The sequence below is a fragment of the Orbicella faveolata genome, unplaced genomic scaffold, assembly GCF_042242905.1.
Source record: "Orbicella faveolata isolate gen_17 unplaced genomic scaffold, um_ofav_v1 contig_34, whole genome shotgun sequence".
NCBI lineage: Eukaryota > Metazoa > Cnidaria > Anthozoa > Scleractinia > Merulinidae > Orbicella > Orbicella faveolata.
In genome coordinates, this window is record NW_028301563.1 from 30,248,706 (window position 1) to 30,265,000 (window position 16,295).

The window sequence follows — 16,295 nt, forward strand, 5'->3', positions numbered from 1 at the left end:
GGAGAGAGGGCAGGAGTGTCTTTGTGCAAAACGTCCGGGCGGAAATTGCAAAAAAGTATGAAGGATGTTCATTTTTCAACAATTTATATTCTATCGTTGTCATTGGCTTTGAAAAGAGGTATTCCGTAATTTTACGTTCAGTTTAAAACTTTAAGTTCACTTTCTCAGTTTTAGCTTTGGTGGGAAAACTAAGGAGTTCGCAACTAAAGGAAAATTTCCTATTCCTATAACAACGAAGCTTATTGTCCTTATTATTACTATAACGCCTTAATGCGTCCTTAGTGCCTCTTAGTGCAAGTGAAAACCATCTACGTCATAGTTTACGCAGCTTGAAAAGTTTAGCCTAAAGTTCGTGGTGAAAAACTGTTCATTTAACTAATTTATCCATTTAACTGTTCATTTACGGTCTCTTGATATAAATCTCTCTACAGAGAGAGCGAAAACCTTGGAAAAAGATGAAAAGAAAAGTGACCGAGAAAGCAAGTGTTTAACAAACCACTGTCACACCTTAAGACCGCACCGTTGTTTAATCTCGCCTTTTAATTAAAACTATTCATTTCGATATATTAAAATTCAACCTAACACAATAAACCTCAGCACGAGGCTCTGGGGAATAGACAGCAGGCCACAAACTCTGCAGTTATTCCCCGGAGCCTCGTACTGAGTTCTATTAATTTAGGCTGAATTTTAATATATCGAAATTGGTCTTTTGTGGATTCTTTATTTTTCAACAAGCTGTTTTGTCATCAACCTCGTTCCTAGGGACTCTACTCTTGCAGCCCTTGGGAACGAAGTTGTTTTGTCACAAGTTTGACATCAGTACAGCAACCTCGTTCCCATGGTCCTCTCTCTACCTCGAGAGAGAGGACCCTGGGAACGAGGTTGTGGAAACAGTGCCGGGCAGATCTGTGTGGCACAGAAACTAAACCAAAGTCAAAACAAGTAATGGAGTTAACATCGCCAGGTGTTTTCCTGTCACCCACTGACGCATCCAGGTGTTTGACTAACAGAGCATAATAACAAGAAGTCAGTTGTCAAAGTAAGTCCTATAAATATGTTCGAAATTTGTTTTAATTTTCTTTTTTTTTTTTTTTCCCGAAGTGTCAGGTCTGAGCTTAGGCCCCGTCCATGCTACACCAGCTGTATTATCACAGCAGCTGTATTATTACGATCAGGCCGACGGTCAAAACCGATCCGGATAAACTGTCCACCGAAAACGCAGAAATTTTTTTAGTATGGACACTATGATGTGGACGGGCAACATTTTGAAAACGGAGCCTTTAGGCGAAAACTACAATGTCGCGATAATCATGTGATTTACCCTAGCCCTCACCCAGGATACGCTGAAGTGTTTCTGCCGCCGGTGTTTGTTGCGTTTTCAAATTTCTCCGGACCGTGTTGTGTGGACGGAAAACATTTGATGCGCCTTCAGAGTTAAAGCGCCGCATTCGAATTTCTCTTGCGTGTCTTCTCAAACCTGAGCTCCTCGCTATCTTCATGTGTCGAGCGACCTATACCTACATAGAGAAGTGTTCTTTAATTTTGTTCTTCGTCGAGCGATTTTGATCCTCTGAACGAGCACCACATTTTTTATGCTCTCTTAATAATAAAAATACAATTCATTAAACCAAACATCAGCTGACAAACATTCTTTTTGTTTTATAACAATCAGTTTCATTAGCATACTGGGGTTGAAATTGGCAAAATTTTAATTTTAAGCAATAGAACACTTTTTCCGTGTTTACATAGTCTCATCTCAACACGAGGAGCGTTCGGAGAATTCGAGACAGACTACGTCTCGGGTTTGCATAACTTTCGAGAATTCTCCCAACCCCCGAGTGTTTAGATGAGGCTATGTAAACACGGAAAAAGTGCTCTATTGCTTTTATGAAATAATTCTCAAAAATATGTGCAAAACTAAAACGTCACAACTGTGTTTATATACTCTCATCTAAACACACCTATCGACCAATGAGAGCGCGCGTAGTACCTCAGTTATTTATAAAAGATCATGTATAAAATATACTCATGACTTTCGAGATTTTCCGCGCTCTACTAAATTACGTTTCTATATTCGCTAGAAAGCATGATTCCGCAAAACAATTTGACACATTATAAAGACAACGACAACTGGCGCAAAAAGAAACGAAACTAATAGGTCTAAGATCTGAAAGTTAATGTCTAGCTGCTCAATATAGATAGGACTGAAGAAAGGTGGCAGTTTCTAAAGAAACTGTTGGACTACATCGGCGAGCGACTAAAACACTCAGCTATAGTGGAGGTGGCTGATGGCGGACATTTGCCGAGCTGCATTTTTCCAGTTGATTAACAGTTGTTTACTTTCTTTACCCTTTCTGTAAGTAGTGAATATTGTAACAAAGCATTGAAACGCTTTTACTTTCAAAAACAAAAATGATTTAAATGAGACAGTTGTACCAAAATCCACAAGTCGAACCTTTCCATGACGGCCGCCATGGGAGGGAGGAAGGCGGCTGTTGTAGAGAGGAGGTCGTTACGGGTAGGTTGGGGTGAAATATCTTTTCACACATTTTTCATCTTTAAAATATGCTTATTTTGGCATATTGATAAGTAACGCAATTAAGGAGGCTGGTAAAAAAAAATTAAGGTGCCTCTGAACCCCTCTACAAAATTTTTTTAAACTTTGTAAAAAGTTGCATCTTGTCATGCTCATCACAATTCGATAATAAAAAAATAGGGGTCACCTAGCTCGTTTCTGAGTTATAAGCACCTAAAGCTAAAGTTAAGGGAGTTTTTAACAGGTTTTATTGTTGCTATTTTAACCTGTTATATGTATAAAGGATGACCGCGACTTGCAATTGTTTCACAATGATTGTGCAATTGTCTAATATCATTATCGTGGCGTCACTTGACAAACAATGATAGCATTCATCCTTCAAAGTGTAGCTGTTAGAAAAGTGCTGGAAAATGTTGCCAGCCTCCTTAAGATATATCAATAAAACAGAAGCAAGACACCAACGACGCACGGTACGATCAAGTTTCGTTACCTTCATAAAAAAAAGCGCCCCCTAATGGCCATAGTGCTGAGGTAGCCGTTAGCATAGGTTCGACGGTACTATTGAATGAGTGCTGAAGTTTATATGAAATAATTCATATATGAACTGCGGTTGTAGATGAAAGTGAAGAATGATCATCGCAGTAAATTTTCCAATTTAAGCAACTGGAAAGAAGAAGCCTGAAAAAATCAGGGCTTCAAAGGGATTCGAACCCGTGACCTCCGCGATACCGGTGCGATGCTCTACCAACTGAGCTATGAAGCCACACATTGGGAGCGAGGTCAATTCAGTGAGTTCATATCTTCCCGTGAGGAATGAAATGATGTGAAGTTTATAAGAAATAATTCATATAGGAACTGCGGTTGTAGATGATAGGGAAGAATGATCATCGCAGTAAATTTTCCAATTTAAGCAACTGGAAAGAAGAAACAAGTGCTACCGGACTGAAGTAATCAAGCATAAATAGTATGGGGGTGTCTTTCTAAGCAATCACATGTACTCTTTCTGAATTCTCTTTCAAGAAATTTTGTTTATTAGTTATCCTTCTGAATCACACAGTTACATTAATTAAATGCACAGCGTGAGAAAGCCACCGCTTGTAATTGTCAGCACACTACTACGATACAATTTTGAGCGTATCCATTTTCATGGGACTGACTGTATCTGATTTGCCACCATCACATTTACACAGGTCGTCTAAAATATAAATGAAAGTCGTTAGTAGATCTTAGTAGTCTTTGCAAGCGCCTACATTGTGTTGTAAACAGAATGTACGTAAGATTATCTGGCATGCAACTTTGTAAGGACAACCAACAAGCGAGTGTCTCCTTGCTCGCCCTTGGTGATAATAATATAGGAAAAGGACCGGTCAAGCAAAGGAAAGCCCAAATACAGATTCTAGCATGTACAGCTGGAAAAAGCCATCTGTGTTTTTCAAAACCATTGTTTTTTTTGTTTGTTTGTTTCTTTTCTCCACCGCGTGCAAACTTTTATTAAATGACTTAATATTTCAGTGGGCATATAACTTAAGTCAACCAATCAAATTGCTTTCTTGCTGGTCCAGTATTTTTCGAGTATTCGGGACCGGGAACCATCCCGAAGGATCCCGCGTGATCTCTCTTGATGATTTTCTCAGTTTTAGTTTTACGCCTTACTTTATTGCATAAAGAACATTGTGTTATTGGGGAAACAACGGGTCATCCCGAGGAGACAACATTGCCGTGCTTGGGTAACCAATCATAGCACAGAATTTAGTTCGTCTTCTCCGCTCTAGGTGGAGCCAAAAACACGCCGGTAGCTTCCTTTCTTTTTATAACCACGTATGAGTATAGATTTAGCTACAATAAAACCACCTACAAGCAGTGCCCCAGCAATGTGCATCTCCAGCACAGCAAAAGATATTGCTTCCGACATCCACTAGACGCTTTCCTAAAATACAAGAGAAAATCACAATGTTTTTTAAGCGTTGAAAGGAGTCCGCCATATTGCGCCATCCCTTCTGTTGTTTTCTGTCGTCACGGCGGCCTTTAACAAGAAGATTTACAAGAGGCATGCAACGGCTGTTTCTTATAATATCTGTTCGATCTTTAGCCCATTCATTTTTGGCTGGGCAACCTTCGGGCACTGACCCTCGATAACCCAACCCTTAGCTAGAAACTGGCTATTTCCCTTGTGCTGCACTTGTCAGATGTTTGAAACACGATAATATAGCACTACAGTAGTATCGCAGAGGTCATGGGTTCGAATTCCGTTGAATTAGGCTCTTATTTTCGCAACTGCCTAATTAAACTTGTATAATCTCTCAGGCCTTTAAGGAGGCTGGCAACAGTTTCCAGCACTTTCGAATTCTCAACAGCTATACTTTGAAGGATGAATCCTATCATTGTTTATCAGGTAATGCTACAATAATGGTACCACTCAAGTACCCAATCATTAGTAAACAAGTTGCGGTCATCCTTTTAATATAACATGTTACTATAGCAACAAAGCAACCTGTTAAAAACACCGTGAATTTTAGATTTTAGTGCTTATATGTTAAAAACGAGCGCCAGGACCTCCATTTCTATTATGGGATTGTGACGAGTAGGATAATATGCAACGTCTTGCAAAGTTTAAAAAATTTCTGTGGACGGGGTTTAGAGCCACCTAAAATTTTCCAAAGTTACGAACATATTAGACTGGTATGATCTTTCACGCCTTTAAATTAATTGATCTTGTTTATCGTCTTTACCTGCCGGGCAGCACCCTATGAGCCAGAAATCGCCATGCTGGCTGAAACCGTTTTTCCATACTGCCACATCACCTTTCTTCCCAGGCACTGATAAAACGGAGCACAAAGAAGGTTACAACGCACTTTTATGAACACTCTCGTAGGAGGAGGCTGTAGCGTCACGCTTTGCAACTTTCGGAAAGAAATCGAAAGGTACCATTCCGTATAGTTACGGATCCAAAGACGCAGAGCGCCTTAACAAAAGTGGCGGCCGAAAGGAATATTACAGTCGTTTTGTGGGGTCACTTCCTCTTATATATCTCTTGCAAAAAACGGTGCAGTAAAGTAAATTCCTGTTTTCACAATAACATCCAGGTTTACATCACTTATATAAGGTAGGAAGAGAAACTAGCAACCTTTTATAGCTTGTTATGTGATCTTGTACATTTTGAAACAAGCTTGAAAGATAGCACTTTGGACCAGAAAATATCCAAGAATAAAAACAATCACTTTTTATAAAGCAAAACAGTAATCAAATAATTCAGAACAAGGATGGTATTGTTAAAAATGTCCAGTCCTGATAAATATTATTAATTAAGATACTGCGATTTTGTACTTACAGAAAAAACCTTTCGTTTCGTTCTTCTAGGTTATATAAATCGTTTCTGTCTTTCTCTTACCGAGAGGGTCTTGTCATATAACAATGTGTTTGTCATTTTCCTCTGTCTGTTTATATCAATGTTTCTGGTTGTGACGCTTTCGCGCTTTTCCTTTATTTGCATTTTGTGTCTTTGCCTTCATCTCTTTGTAATGCTTAGGCAGCCATATATGACGACGACAAAACTTTTTTTTTTGTCATGAGCAATACCGAGTCAAAATAAGAACTTTGAAAACGGTTATCATTAAATACTCCCATTGACTATCGTCAGCTGACGGAAGTTCTACTATGTACAGTGAAATCTATTTGGAAAGCGTTCAATATTTTCTAGTTTTCCTCAGTAAAAGAGAAAAATGTAGCTTTTGTTTCAAAGTCGTAATCAGTTGATCAAAGTAACTGAACAAATGTGAATGAACACCTCGATGTTTTTTTTCCTTGTGCTATCCACACTTACCCAAAGAAGACAAGAACCAGAATGACAAGGCTTAGTTGAGTCATTTTTGCTTTAGGAAGGTAATTTGCTGTCGGATATGAAAATCCAAAAATATCATATGACCAACAAATATTAACTTTAAACTAGCCTGTTCTTTACCGTTAGGAAGTTTTCTGTTCAGTAATAATGTAATCGTACTGTGGAAGCAGCAAATTCGCGAACTGAAAACAACACTAATGATGTGGTTCTGGCGACATAAAAATAATTCCTTAGGTCAACTTTGTGAAATTCACAATAAATCTCTGAGAACTAACAGACTGGAAGTATTGTTCTTGAAAACGTCTAGCTTCTCTAGATATTAACGGTGATTTTGATTTATCCGACAAAGGCTGTAAACTGCCAGCTAAGTCTCGCTGAAAAGCACCTCGAGTAGTTTCCTTTGGCGTTTGTGGATGAAAATACATCAGTCTGAAGAAATGATTCTTACAGAGAACACGAACGAAGATTGGCAAACCTATGCAGCAATATAAATCTGTATACTGAAAACATAACTGTATTATGCATTTCCACTAAAAAGAGATATAAAAAACAGATAGAAATTAACTAGAAGAAACAATACTTAATTACGTACAGTGACCAAAGTAGCCAATGAGCTTTCGAGTTGGTCACTGTCATGCAGATATAAGCTGGCGTTGGCCGCATGCTAAGTTAATTTAAATTAATATTTACATTAAAGACGATATTATTATCATAAAAGAAGAAAGACATACATAAATGCAAATAAAAGGAAAACAATGTCCTGAATATTATACAGCAGTATCTCACATAGCTATAACAGTTAAACTATGGTCAGTTTTGAGTGGTCAATAAGAATCTTTTATACCGCTTTTTGAAGAGCATGTAAGGAAAACGTTTAAGTTCTGGTGGGACAGATTCCCAGATTTTTATTGCGGAGAACTGAAATGTAGATACACCATAATTGGTGCGTACTGATGGCTTAAAGAAGTTTTGATTTGCAGCATACCTGGTATTATATGGGTTTCCCCTATAAAATACTGTTCTTCATGCAATAAAGTAAGGCGTAAAACTACAAGAAAACCATCAAGAAAGATCACGCGGGATCCTTCGGGATGGTTCCTGGTCCCGAGTACTCGAAAAATATTGGACTGACAAGAAAGCAATTTGGTTGGTTGATTTTAGTTATTTGCCCACCGAAATATGAAGTTGTTTAATAAAAGTTTGCACGCCGTGAAAAAAAAAAAAAAAAAAATGGTTCTGAAAAAGACAGATGGCTTTTTCATGCTGCACATACCTGGATTTGGGCTTTCCTTTTCTTGACCGGTTCTTTTCCTATATTATTCTCACCAAGGGTGAGTGAGGAGACACTCGCTCGTTGCTTGTCTTTACAAAGTTGCATGCCGGATAATCTTGCGTACATTCTGTTTACAACACAATTTAGGCGCTTGCAAAGACTACTAAGATCTACTAACGTTGTTCATTTTTATTTCAGATGACCTTCGTAAATGCGATGGTTGCAAATCAGATACGGTCAGCCTGACATGGATTTGGCTACGCTCAAAATTGTATTGAAGTGTGCTAGAAATAACAAGCGCCGGCTTCCTTACGCTGTGCATTTAATATAACGAAGTGATTGAGAAGGAAAAATAGTAAATAAAATTTCTTGAAAAAGAATTCAGAAAGAGTTCATGTGATTGCTTAGATTACTTCAGTCCACTTCAGTCTTATGGTTGATTACTTCTGTCCAGGACTCATTCAATAGTACAGTCGAACCTACACTAACAGCTACCTCTCCACGGCCACTTTTTTATCTCCCGAAGCGGACGGTACATTTACTCTAATTTAAACCTCGCCACAGCGGTATGGCCATAAAGCGAGTCCCAACTGTCAAAAATAACCTGTCGGCAACGGTCAGTTATAAGCAACAAATGACGGAAGCTGTATAGAAAAACGCCTTCTTATATCAATTCCTGAGTGTTTCAATTGCCCACCGTTGCAGTTCAACAGTTTCTTTAGAAACTGCCACTTTTCCTCAGTCCTACCTATACTGAGCAGCTAGAATAGACCTACCAGTTTCGTTTTCCTAGCTCTGTTACTAGTCTATACCTTGATAATGGCGTGCATTTTGAGGGGAAAATTTTTTTTATCGGATCTAGAAACATATTCACTCAGTCTTGAGTATATTCGCCGGGGGTAACATTTCTTAAAATTTCGCCAATTTCAGCTCGAATATTCTGATAAAAGAGTCTCATTGAACAAAAAGAGTATAAGTCAGCTAGTGCTCAGTTTGACGAATTGTATTTTTATTATTAAGAGAGCCTAACAAACCTTTTTGCTTGTTCAGAGAAGATCAAAATCATTCGATGAACAACAAAATTAAAGAGAATTTCTCTAAGTAAATCGAGGGTGACAAAGGGTTTTTGCGTGACGCGTGATCGTCCCAAAATTAGCAATGTGGCGCGTGATTGATACCAAATTGGCCGCGTGACGCGGGACAGGACATCATAACGCGATGCGTGATTTGTTATTTTACAAGGACGTGATTCGTGATTTACCAATTAGATTTCCGTGATAAGGGAACGTTCTCTGAACTATAGAAGAATATCATTCATTCCAAGTAAATAGTAAAGAGAGTTTTGAAAAAGATCAATAAATCGGGGCAGACGTGACACCGTTTTCTGGTATTTTTCGTTCTTTCTTCCGCTTGACCTCTGATGTCTTGGATTTTCGTGGATCTTCATGGTACTATATGTCCAGACAATTGTAACACAATAGGAATAAGTCAATTGAAAATAGTTGAAATTTGCATGTAAGGACTATGAGCTTCAGTGTTATTTCTGTTATTATTTTTTGGCAGTGCATCAGACCATATACGAATCCGAATGCGACTGCCGTATGAAGGGTCTGAAACTGAATGCTCCAAACAGCTGAAACGATAAGAGACGTTAGAGCTTGGTATCATTTTATACCGCTCGAGGAGACAGTTGTGTAAGCAATGAGAGACTACGCAAGGAAAATGTTTGCGCAGGTCGTCATAAGGACCAAACCGAATTCAAAAGCCACCTTATGTCATTCACAAACATAAAACAATGCCGTTCAGAAGAAAATTTGCAGGAGTAAAGCTTTGACACAAATATTGCCGTACTTAAAGCATGGCAAAGGTGGCGTGGACGCCTTCTCAATACGTACACAAGATCTCTGCCAACTTAGCTTGTGAACGGGCTCCCGATTGTGTTATATGGAGAGGAAGAAAAGAGGCGGGCGGAGATAGCCGAGAGTGGTCTGGAGAGCGAAAATCCCACCCCGCTAGGTTCGCTTCGCTCCCCCTATTTTATTATTTTTTTCGCACTCGTCGGGAGCCTGTTCACAGCACGGTGCCAACTCTCCCAGATTATCATGTAGGCCTGTCTCGATCGAGTTTGGCAACTTTTGAGCAACGTTTTAGGGTTCTAACAACATCAAGCAAGGTTTGCCTTTCTGAGCAACGTTTGAGCAAAATATAGGTTTAGAGCACATGTCAAGCACGAAAAAAGTCAACAATTTCATACGAAACTTCAAGTTATGCGAATGTCTTGAATCTTTACCAACTATTGGAAGTTTTAACGCATAACCTGTCACTTGAAAACGTTTGACAAGACGTCAAATTAACGATGTGTTTTGTTCCGCTAGACTAAGAGTATCCTTAAATTTCGCCCATATTTACGAGCAACTCTTTTTCGTTGGATTACATTGCAAATAAGAAATGTCCACAGTGAAAAGGGCTTTTATAAACAGTCTACGCTGCTAGACAAAACCGAGGTACCCTTGATTGAAAACAAAGACCCTAGTCAGTCACACCTTCGTTTTTGTCTACATGCGAAAGTTTGGCTATTATATTTTATTCGGAGCGTTTGGAAACGAAGCAAATCACTGTCAAACTACTACTAAAAATAATTAAACATACTTTCAGGAACAAAACTTACAATAAAGCAATAAGATTTCGCTTCACCATAAAATATCAATAATTTCGGTGACATCAAAAATGGCGGAGGCTGACTAAGGTAGGTGTGGGTAAAGAGCGGCCATGTCCCTTGGGCGGGTCTTTTGATTCTATTGAGGAAGAGTGACTCTTATTAGTATGCCTGTACCTTGAATAATCAGTTTTATATATTAATGTTGCCCTGGTGTTTGCATCCACACTAACGCCCCGTCCACACGTATCCGGATATTTTTGAATCCGCAACTTTTTCTTTCCGGATTCAAAAATTTCCCCGTCCACGCGTAGCGTATTCAAATCGAATTCGCCTGTCCACACGCATCCGATGGTATCCAGATTCACTATAGAGAAACTAGGCCGACTCGTTGTGCCGCCATATTGGTTTATTGTTCGGTAAGAGACTGGACACGATTTTGCTACGTCATCGGATTCGAAAATATCTGGATTCACCGTCCACACGTTATCGGATTCGTTGCGGATTTATTTTTTTTGCACTCTGGAGAGCGGATTCAAAAATATCCAGATTCGCTGCCGAATTCGCCGGATGCGTGTGGACAGAAGCCGTATCCGGAAAGAAAAAGTTGCGGATTCAAAAATATCCGGATACGTGTGGACTGGGCTTAACTAAACATTTAAAGGTTTATTGGTTTTCAGTAACGAAGTAAATCAAGCTCATAGACCTTAGGTTATCTTGACTGACCTACTACTACTTATGGGTGTCAAATATAAAATGCATCCATTTTAGTACCTAGCTATACAAGCACTAAGCTTAGCTAGTTTACAGGCATGCCACTGAAACAAAGGAAATAAACATTTAAAATAGAAGTAACATAGTTAAAAATCCCAACTAGCAGGAGGCAGACCAGTTGCCGGACTATTTACAAAGCGTGACCGAGGATTTGAACTCGGGACTGCCGAGAAATAAAAACAAGCCAGTGGAGAGGTGGAGACCTCAGTTAAACCCGGAACCTCCGGAGTACAACACCAGCGCCCTGAACCACTCGTCCACGCTGCCTCCGTGCTATATATAAGAAGCCGACGAGGGATCACAATTTTAGTTATCAAGGAAACTCAACAGTTTGAAATGTAAGTTCCTTCTCTTGTTATGTGCTCAGGGGACTGGTTGTTGATTGAAATATTCTTCAGTTATATTCCAAACTGGCGTAATCAATGATAATGTCCGTAGCCAATTTCAGGAACGCTGTTGTATTCTCGACCAATCAAGAGCCTGATTTTAAGACGGCCCTTTTCGTCGGTACTTGGAGCTCTACTTCTATTGTATTTCGGATTAATTAATCGCAGAACTATGAACCATAATATAAAAATACTTGAGCGAGAACTTACTAAAATGGATGCATTTTATATTTGACATAGTAGTAGGTTAGTAAAGATAACCCAAGGGCTATGTGTTTGATTCACTTCATTACTGAAACCAATAAACATTTGAATGTTTAGTTAGCGTGGAGGTAACCCCCCCCCCGGGGGGGGGGCTACTCTCTTATATGGGTATGTGCGGTCTTAAAGGGTATGGTTTTTCCGCCGTTTTGGTCATAAATAGGGTATCGATTTTGGCCATTTTGGTCTTAAATTAGGTCTAGTTTTTGTTGTCTAGTCTTGAATTGGGTATGTTGTCACGAGAAGAGGCTACTTTTTCACCATTGCTGATAGTAAAGACCATTAACAAAGCCCTTCAAAATTTATGTTTAGGGCAACTCAACGGTCATAAATAGGGTATCGAATTTTTGGTCAGGTCATAAATAGGGAAGGAGGAAAATCGCCGATTTTGGTCATAAACAGGGTAATCGGGCCGCACACCACCACCTGAAGATTAAGGCGCACAAATTTTTCGTATAACACGTTTCTAGAGCTCGCCCTAGTTCTTCAGAGGAAAGTAAAGGGATTTTCGGGGAACTGGAACCAACGCTTCCCCATCCATCAAAAAAATATACCAGACACCAGTCTTTTTGCAATGTTGAGAAGACGCCTGGAATATTTTTTCAAATTGAAGATGTCTCAGGTTGGTTGCAATACGTCTTCTTCAGTACATTTTACACGTGCTTACCCTTCCATTCTTGTATATATCCTGTTCGCAGGATAGCGAGCTGTCGTATGCCCACCGTGATGGTCGATTGTTGGAGCTGATTGACGAGGCTTGGCAGAGAGATGAACTTCCAAATGACGGTATGGAAAGCACCTATTTGAAGGATTACACTTTACAGCAGTTTGTCTGTGATTGCCCGCTGCGTTACGTACAGTTTACAAATCCCAGTTGAAACGGGAAGTTGTTTTCTGAAACTTGTCATGTTATTTCTACAGAAATTTCAGTGCCAGAATTTGAACTCCCACCCGTTGACGACAGTGACCGTAAGTATAAACTATTTTGAAAATCGGTACACGTTTTTTAATCTAAGACTTTGTTTGTGAGACACTACTATTGGACATTAAATAAGAGTAACATTTTATCTAAGGAAGAAGTTTGTAAATCAAATTTCCATTAATTAGTCAAGCAGTTTAAAGTATTTTTGAGGTTGAATAGTGATAACATTAATATGAATCTAGCCATGACAACCACCGGTTAGAGTAAAATATTAATAACTGTAGTGTTGCCTTATACCTAGTATATAACCAGTGGAATTAGGATGTAGATCACATCAGTATCATTCTAGCATTAGAGCAATAGCTATCTATTATTGACGCTTTTTCAAGTTACTAGCATTGGCTTTCCCACCCACCCACTTCCATTGCAGTTCTAATTTTTTTGTTGTGTTTATAATTCCGTGGTAATTTATGTATTTATAATAATTGTTATTAATTATAATTATAATTATTATCTTGTACAGGCCCTCGATGGTCCTCTAGTTTTATCATAGTTTATTTCGAAGATTGTAATTAGTATGAATCATTTTCCGTGTGTTGCATGTATGTGTAGGATTAAAATAAACTGCCTGATCCCAAACACATGGTTTGAGAGTGAGTTTCTGTGTTTAGATCAGCTATAAGTATATTATAAATGATGTTACGAAATCTTGGAGAATCAATCAGTGTCTTGTGCATGTCTTTTGGTAGTTAATTTCGTTTCACAGGTGCTTATTTGACATTTGGGGTGTTTCATGCAAAGAGTTAAACCAGGGGCGGATCTAGAGGCAGGGTGCAGGGGGTTTGAAGTCTTCTTCTTCGTACTCGCCTTTAAAATTTGTTTACCTCACCAGTCATTTACACCATTCCTTAGTGGTGCACCCCTTCCTAAGAAAAATCCTGGATCCACCTCAGGTAGCTATCACTATCTAAAGATCAACTGCATGCAAAAAGTGTTAAGTATGAGACTGGAACCAAGACGAAATAGTCAAATGGTGATTGATCTACTTTGCTGAGGGGGGCATGGGGCTTTGCAGTGTTGCAGTGTTGATTGCTTTTCTAATGCTGTGATGCGATGAATGAAATCCCACCTTGCGGTGTTACAGTGATTCTAAACCCTAAGGTGTGCGATATTTGTGTTTATCACCCCTACAGTGTTCTTTGTAATGAAATTTTTTGTGGTGCTGTGTGTTCCTTGTTTGACCATTCTCAGACCTAACAAGATAGGATGTAAACTTTTTAATCCATACTAGTTTTACAAACAAATGAATATAGACCAACACTGTCTACTAAGATAAGGTCTTCTGTCTAAGTAATGTAGGGCATCCGGCTTGAACTGTAGGTACCTAAACCCTTAGAGCTGGCAATCAATAATTTTGAAACAAAATGAATTGTTGAATTTTTTACAACCTCTAAATGCGAGCATCTGAATCACCTTTTGAAAGTTACATATAGGGGTTTAGGTATCTGCAGTTTAAACCGAATGCACTACATCGCTAAGAGATGAGACACCTCTAAAGGTGCTCTAAAGGTATACGGTAACCTTAATATTCAAAATGCTTCAGCTGCCAATCCAAAGTAGTATCGACATGTAGACAATGACAAGTGTTGTGATGTATTTAGTTTGTGGAAAATTGTTGAAGTAGAAAAGTATTATGTTTGATTTAGACATTCAAATCATGAGGCTAAATAATATGTCATGGTGACATTTTTTTGTCAACTTTACTTGTAGTAAATGTGGCATTTACTATTTTTTTGTGCATTGTTACATTGTTCTGAGCCCCCCCCCCTCCCCCCTCCCACCAATATCCCCCTCTTGTTGGTCTGTACCAACTCCAAAGCAAGGGCAACCTTAAATTGCAGTCCACAATTTTCAAAGGGATTTTCTAGACAAGAAGGACCTTTTGATGAGAGTGCAAGTGCTAGATTTGCAAGCTTGAATACGAGAATGACTCTTTAAACCTGTGCTTTCCTTCAATCATCCAGTTTCACACCAACATGACACTCATCTGATAATCTCCTATTCAACTAATCGGCAGCAGATAGGTGCAAGGGTTCCCTGGGGAGGGTCCCTACCTGATCAGTTACTTGTACTGTTGATATTCTGCACTTCCACTGGCTTTCCAGCCAAAATTTCAGATTAAAATTTGGTCGGTATGAAAGCACCAATCTCCTCTCAGAGAATTTATCAGGCCTACAGTTTTTGTTTGCCATGTCGCTAGTCAATGCGGCATTGCAGTGTGGTGGCTTTGCAAGTTTGTGGAGAAAGTTTTGGGTGATAGTGCTGTTCTGGTGGAAATATAAGAAAGGGAAGCTCTTCAGCTGCTTCAACCAAGATGTGTCGCAAAATGTAAAATGATTGATCTTGGCATGGTACAGTATTGGAGACTCGAGGGTGGTTGGCTGGGACGAAGTTAACCAAGCAGCAAAATGGGGCTGCTGCTTCAGATGATATTCATATTCACCCTTTGGAAGGTCATCGGGAATTCCCAAGGGGTTGGAGGCAAGCAAGCAGAAAAACATCTGTGAGGGGAAGTGACGTGTTCTGGAACAGGACAATAGACATAAGAACTCTGCCCTGGGGGGTACTCCCATATAAAAAGAACAGGGGTGCTTGTCATACCTTTTGGCTACCTCTTAAAGGGTGTTCAGCCTCAAAAGTTCCACAGTGGGAACTTTTGTGGTGCCTTTTAGGGTATTGTGGGTATATAGCTCTTTTAACAAAGTCTAAAAACTGAGGTTGGGTTTAAGTTTTTAGCTCGCCTTTGTTCAAAAATGTATCTTTTACCTAACAAAATATAAATAGAGGATATTACATGGTGGCGAGAAGATATGAATTTTATGTTCTTGCCACGAGAACATAAAATTCATATCTTCGAGCCAACGTGTAATGTTCTTTTTATTATATGGAGAAACCAATTCAACAAAAGCAAAAGGCGGGAATCATGAGGTCATTGAACGATACGACACTCACAAAGGTGACATACGGAAAATACGCCACTCGAGTCCCAGATGAAATGGCGTATGGAATCTACGAGTGGTTTAGTTCCCAGTAAAACACTCTTCTCCATATAATAATAGTTAAAAAGACGGGTAGTAGCCGTGTAATATACACAGCACATCTACAGTGTAGGAGACTAGGAGTTACCACTTTGAAGATTCCACCAGCTAATAGCTTTGACCCAGAAATCTTGAACATTATTACACCCAACTAGCTAATTCGTGAGGAGTTTCTAATAAATTACAATAATTACATGACGAAGAGAGAAGGATGCTGATGGTGTTTCCTAAACTTTGTAGATCTACCACAAGCAGCATAAGTAATAGGGTTATTTTAATCTCACAGACAATGGTGCAACAGATTCACTGAAAGAACAAGAGCAAAAGTGGACAGATCTTGGAATACAGCAGCTACAGGAATCCCCACAACACTCTGGAAACTAGATTGGAAAATCAACACTCAGGGAACTAGATTGTAAAATGACTTGTACACATGTAAACTGCTGACTTGTACACATGCAAACCATATTTCAAGAATGGTGTGTGCAAGTCCTTAATCTTTCCAAGTTGTTTAGTTTTCCATGTTGTCCAAAGTTTTTAGTTAAATTTGT

General features: G+C 39.1%; 1 protein-coding gene across 1 annotated transcript in view; it reads left to right on the plus strand.

Annotated features, from left to right (window-relative positions):
- The first annotated feature begins 12,262 nt into the window (after positions 1-12,262).
- Positions 12,263-16,295, plus strand: part of LOC110066960 (anaphase-promoting complex subunit 13-like) — a 4,237-nt gene continuing 204 nt past the window's right edge. The window contains exons 1-4 of the mRNA XM_089271205.1: positions 12,263-12,346; positions 12,423-12,510; positions 12,646-12,693; positions 16,031-16,295. The exon at positions 16,031-16,295 is cut by the window's right edge and continues 204 nt beyond it. Of these exons, the coding sequence (XP_089127331.1) occupies positions 12,299-12,346; positions 12,423-12,510; positions 12,646-12,693; positions 16,031-16,128 (282 nt within the window). The 5' untranslated portion in view covers positions 12,263-12,298 and the 3' untranslated portion in view covers positions 16,129-16,295. The remainder of the gene's footprint in view (positions 12,347-12,422; positions 12,511-12,645; positions 12,694-16,030) is intronic.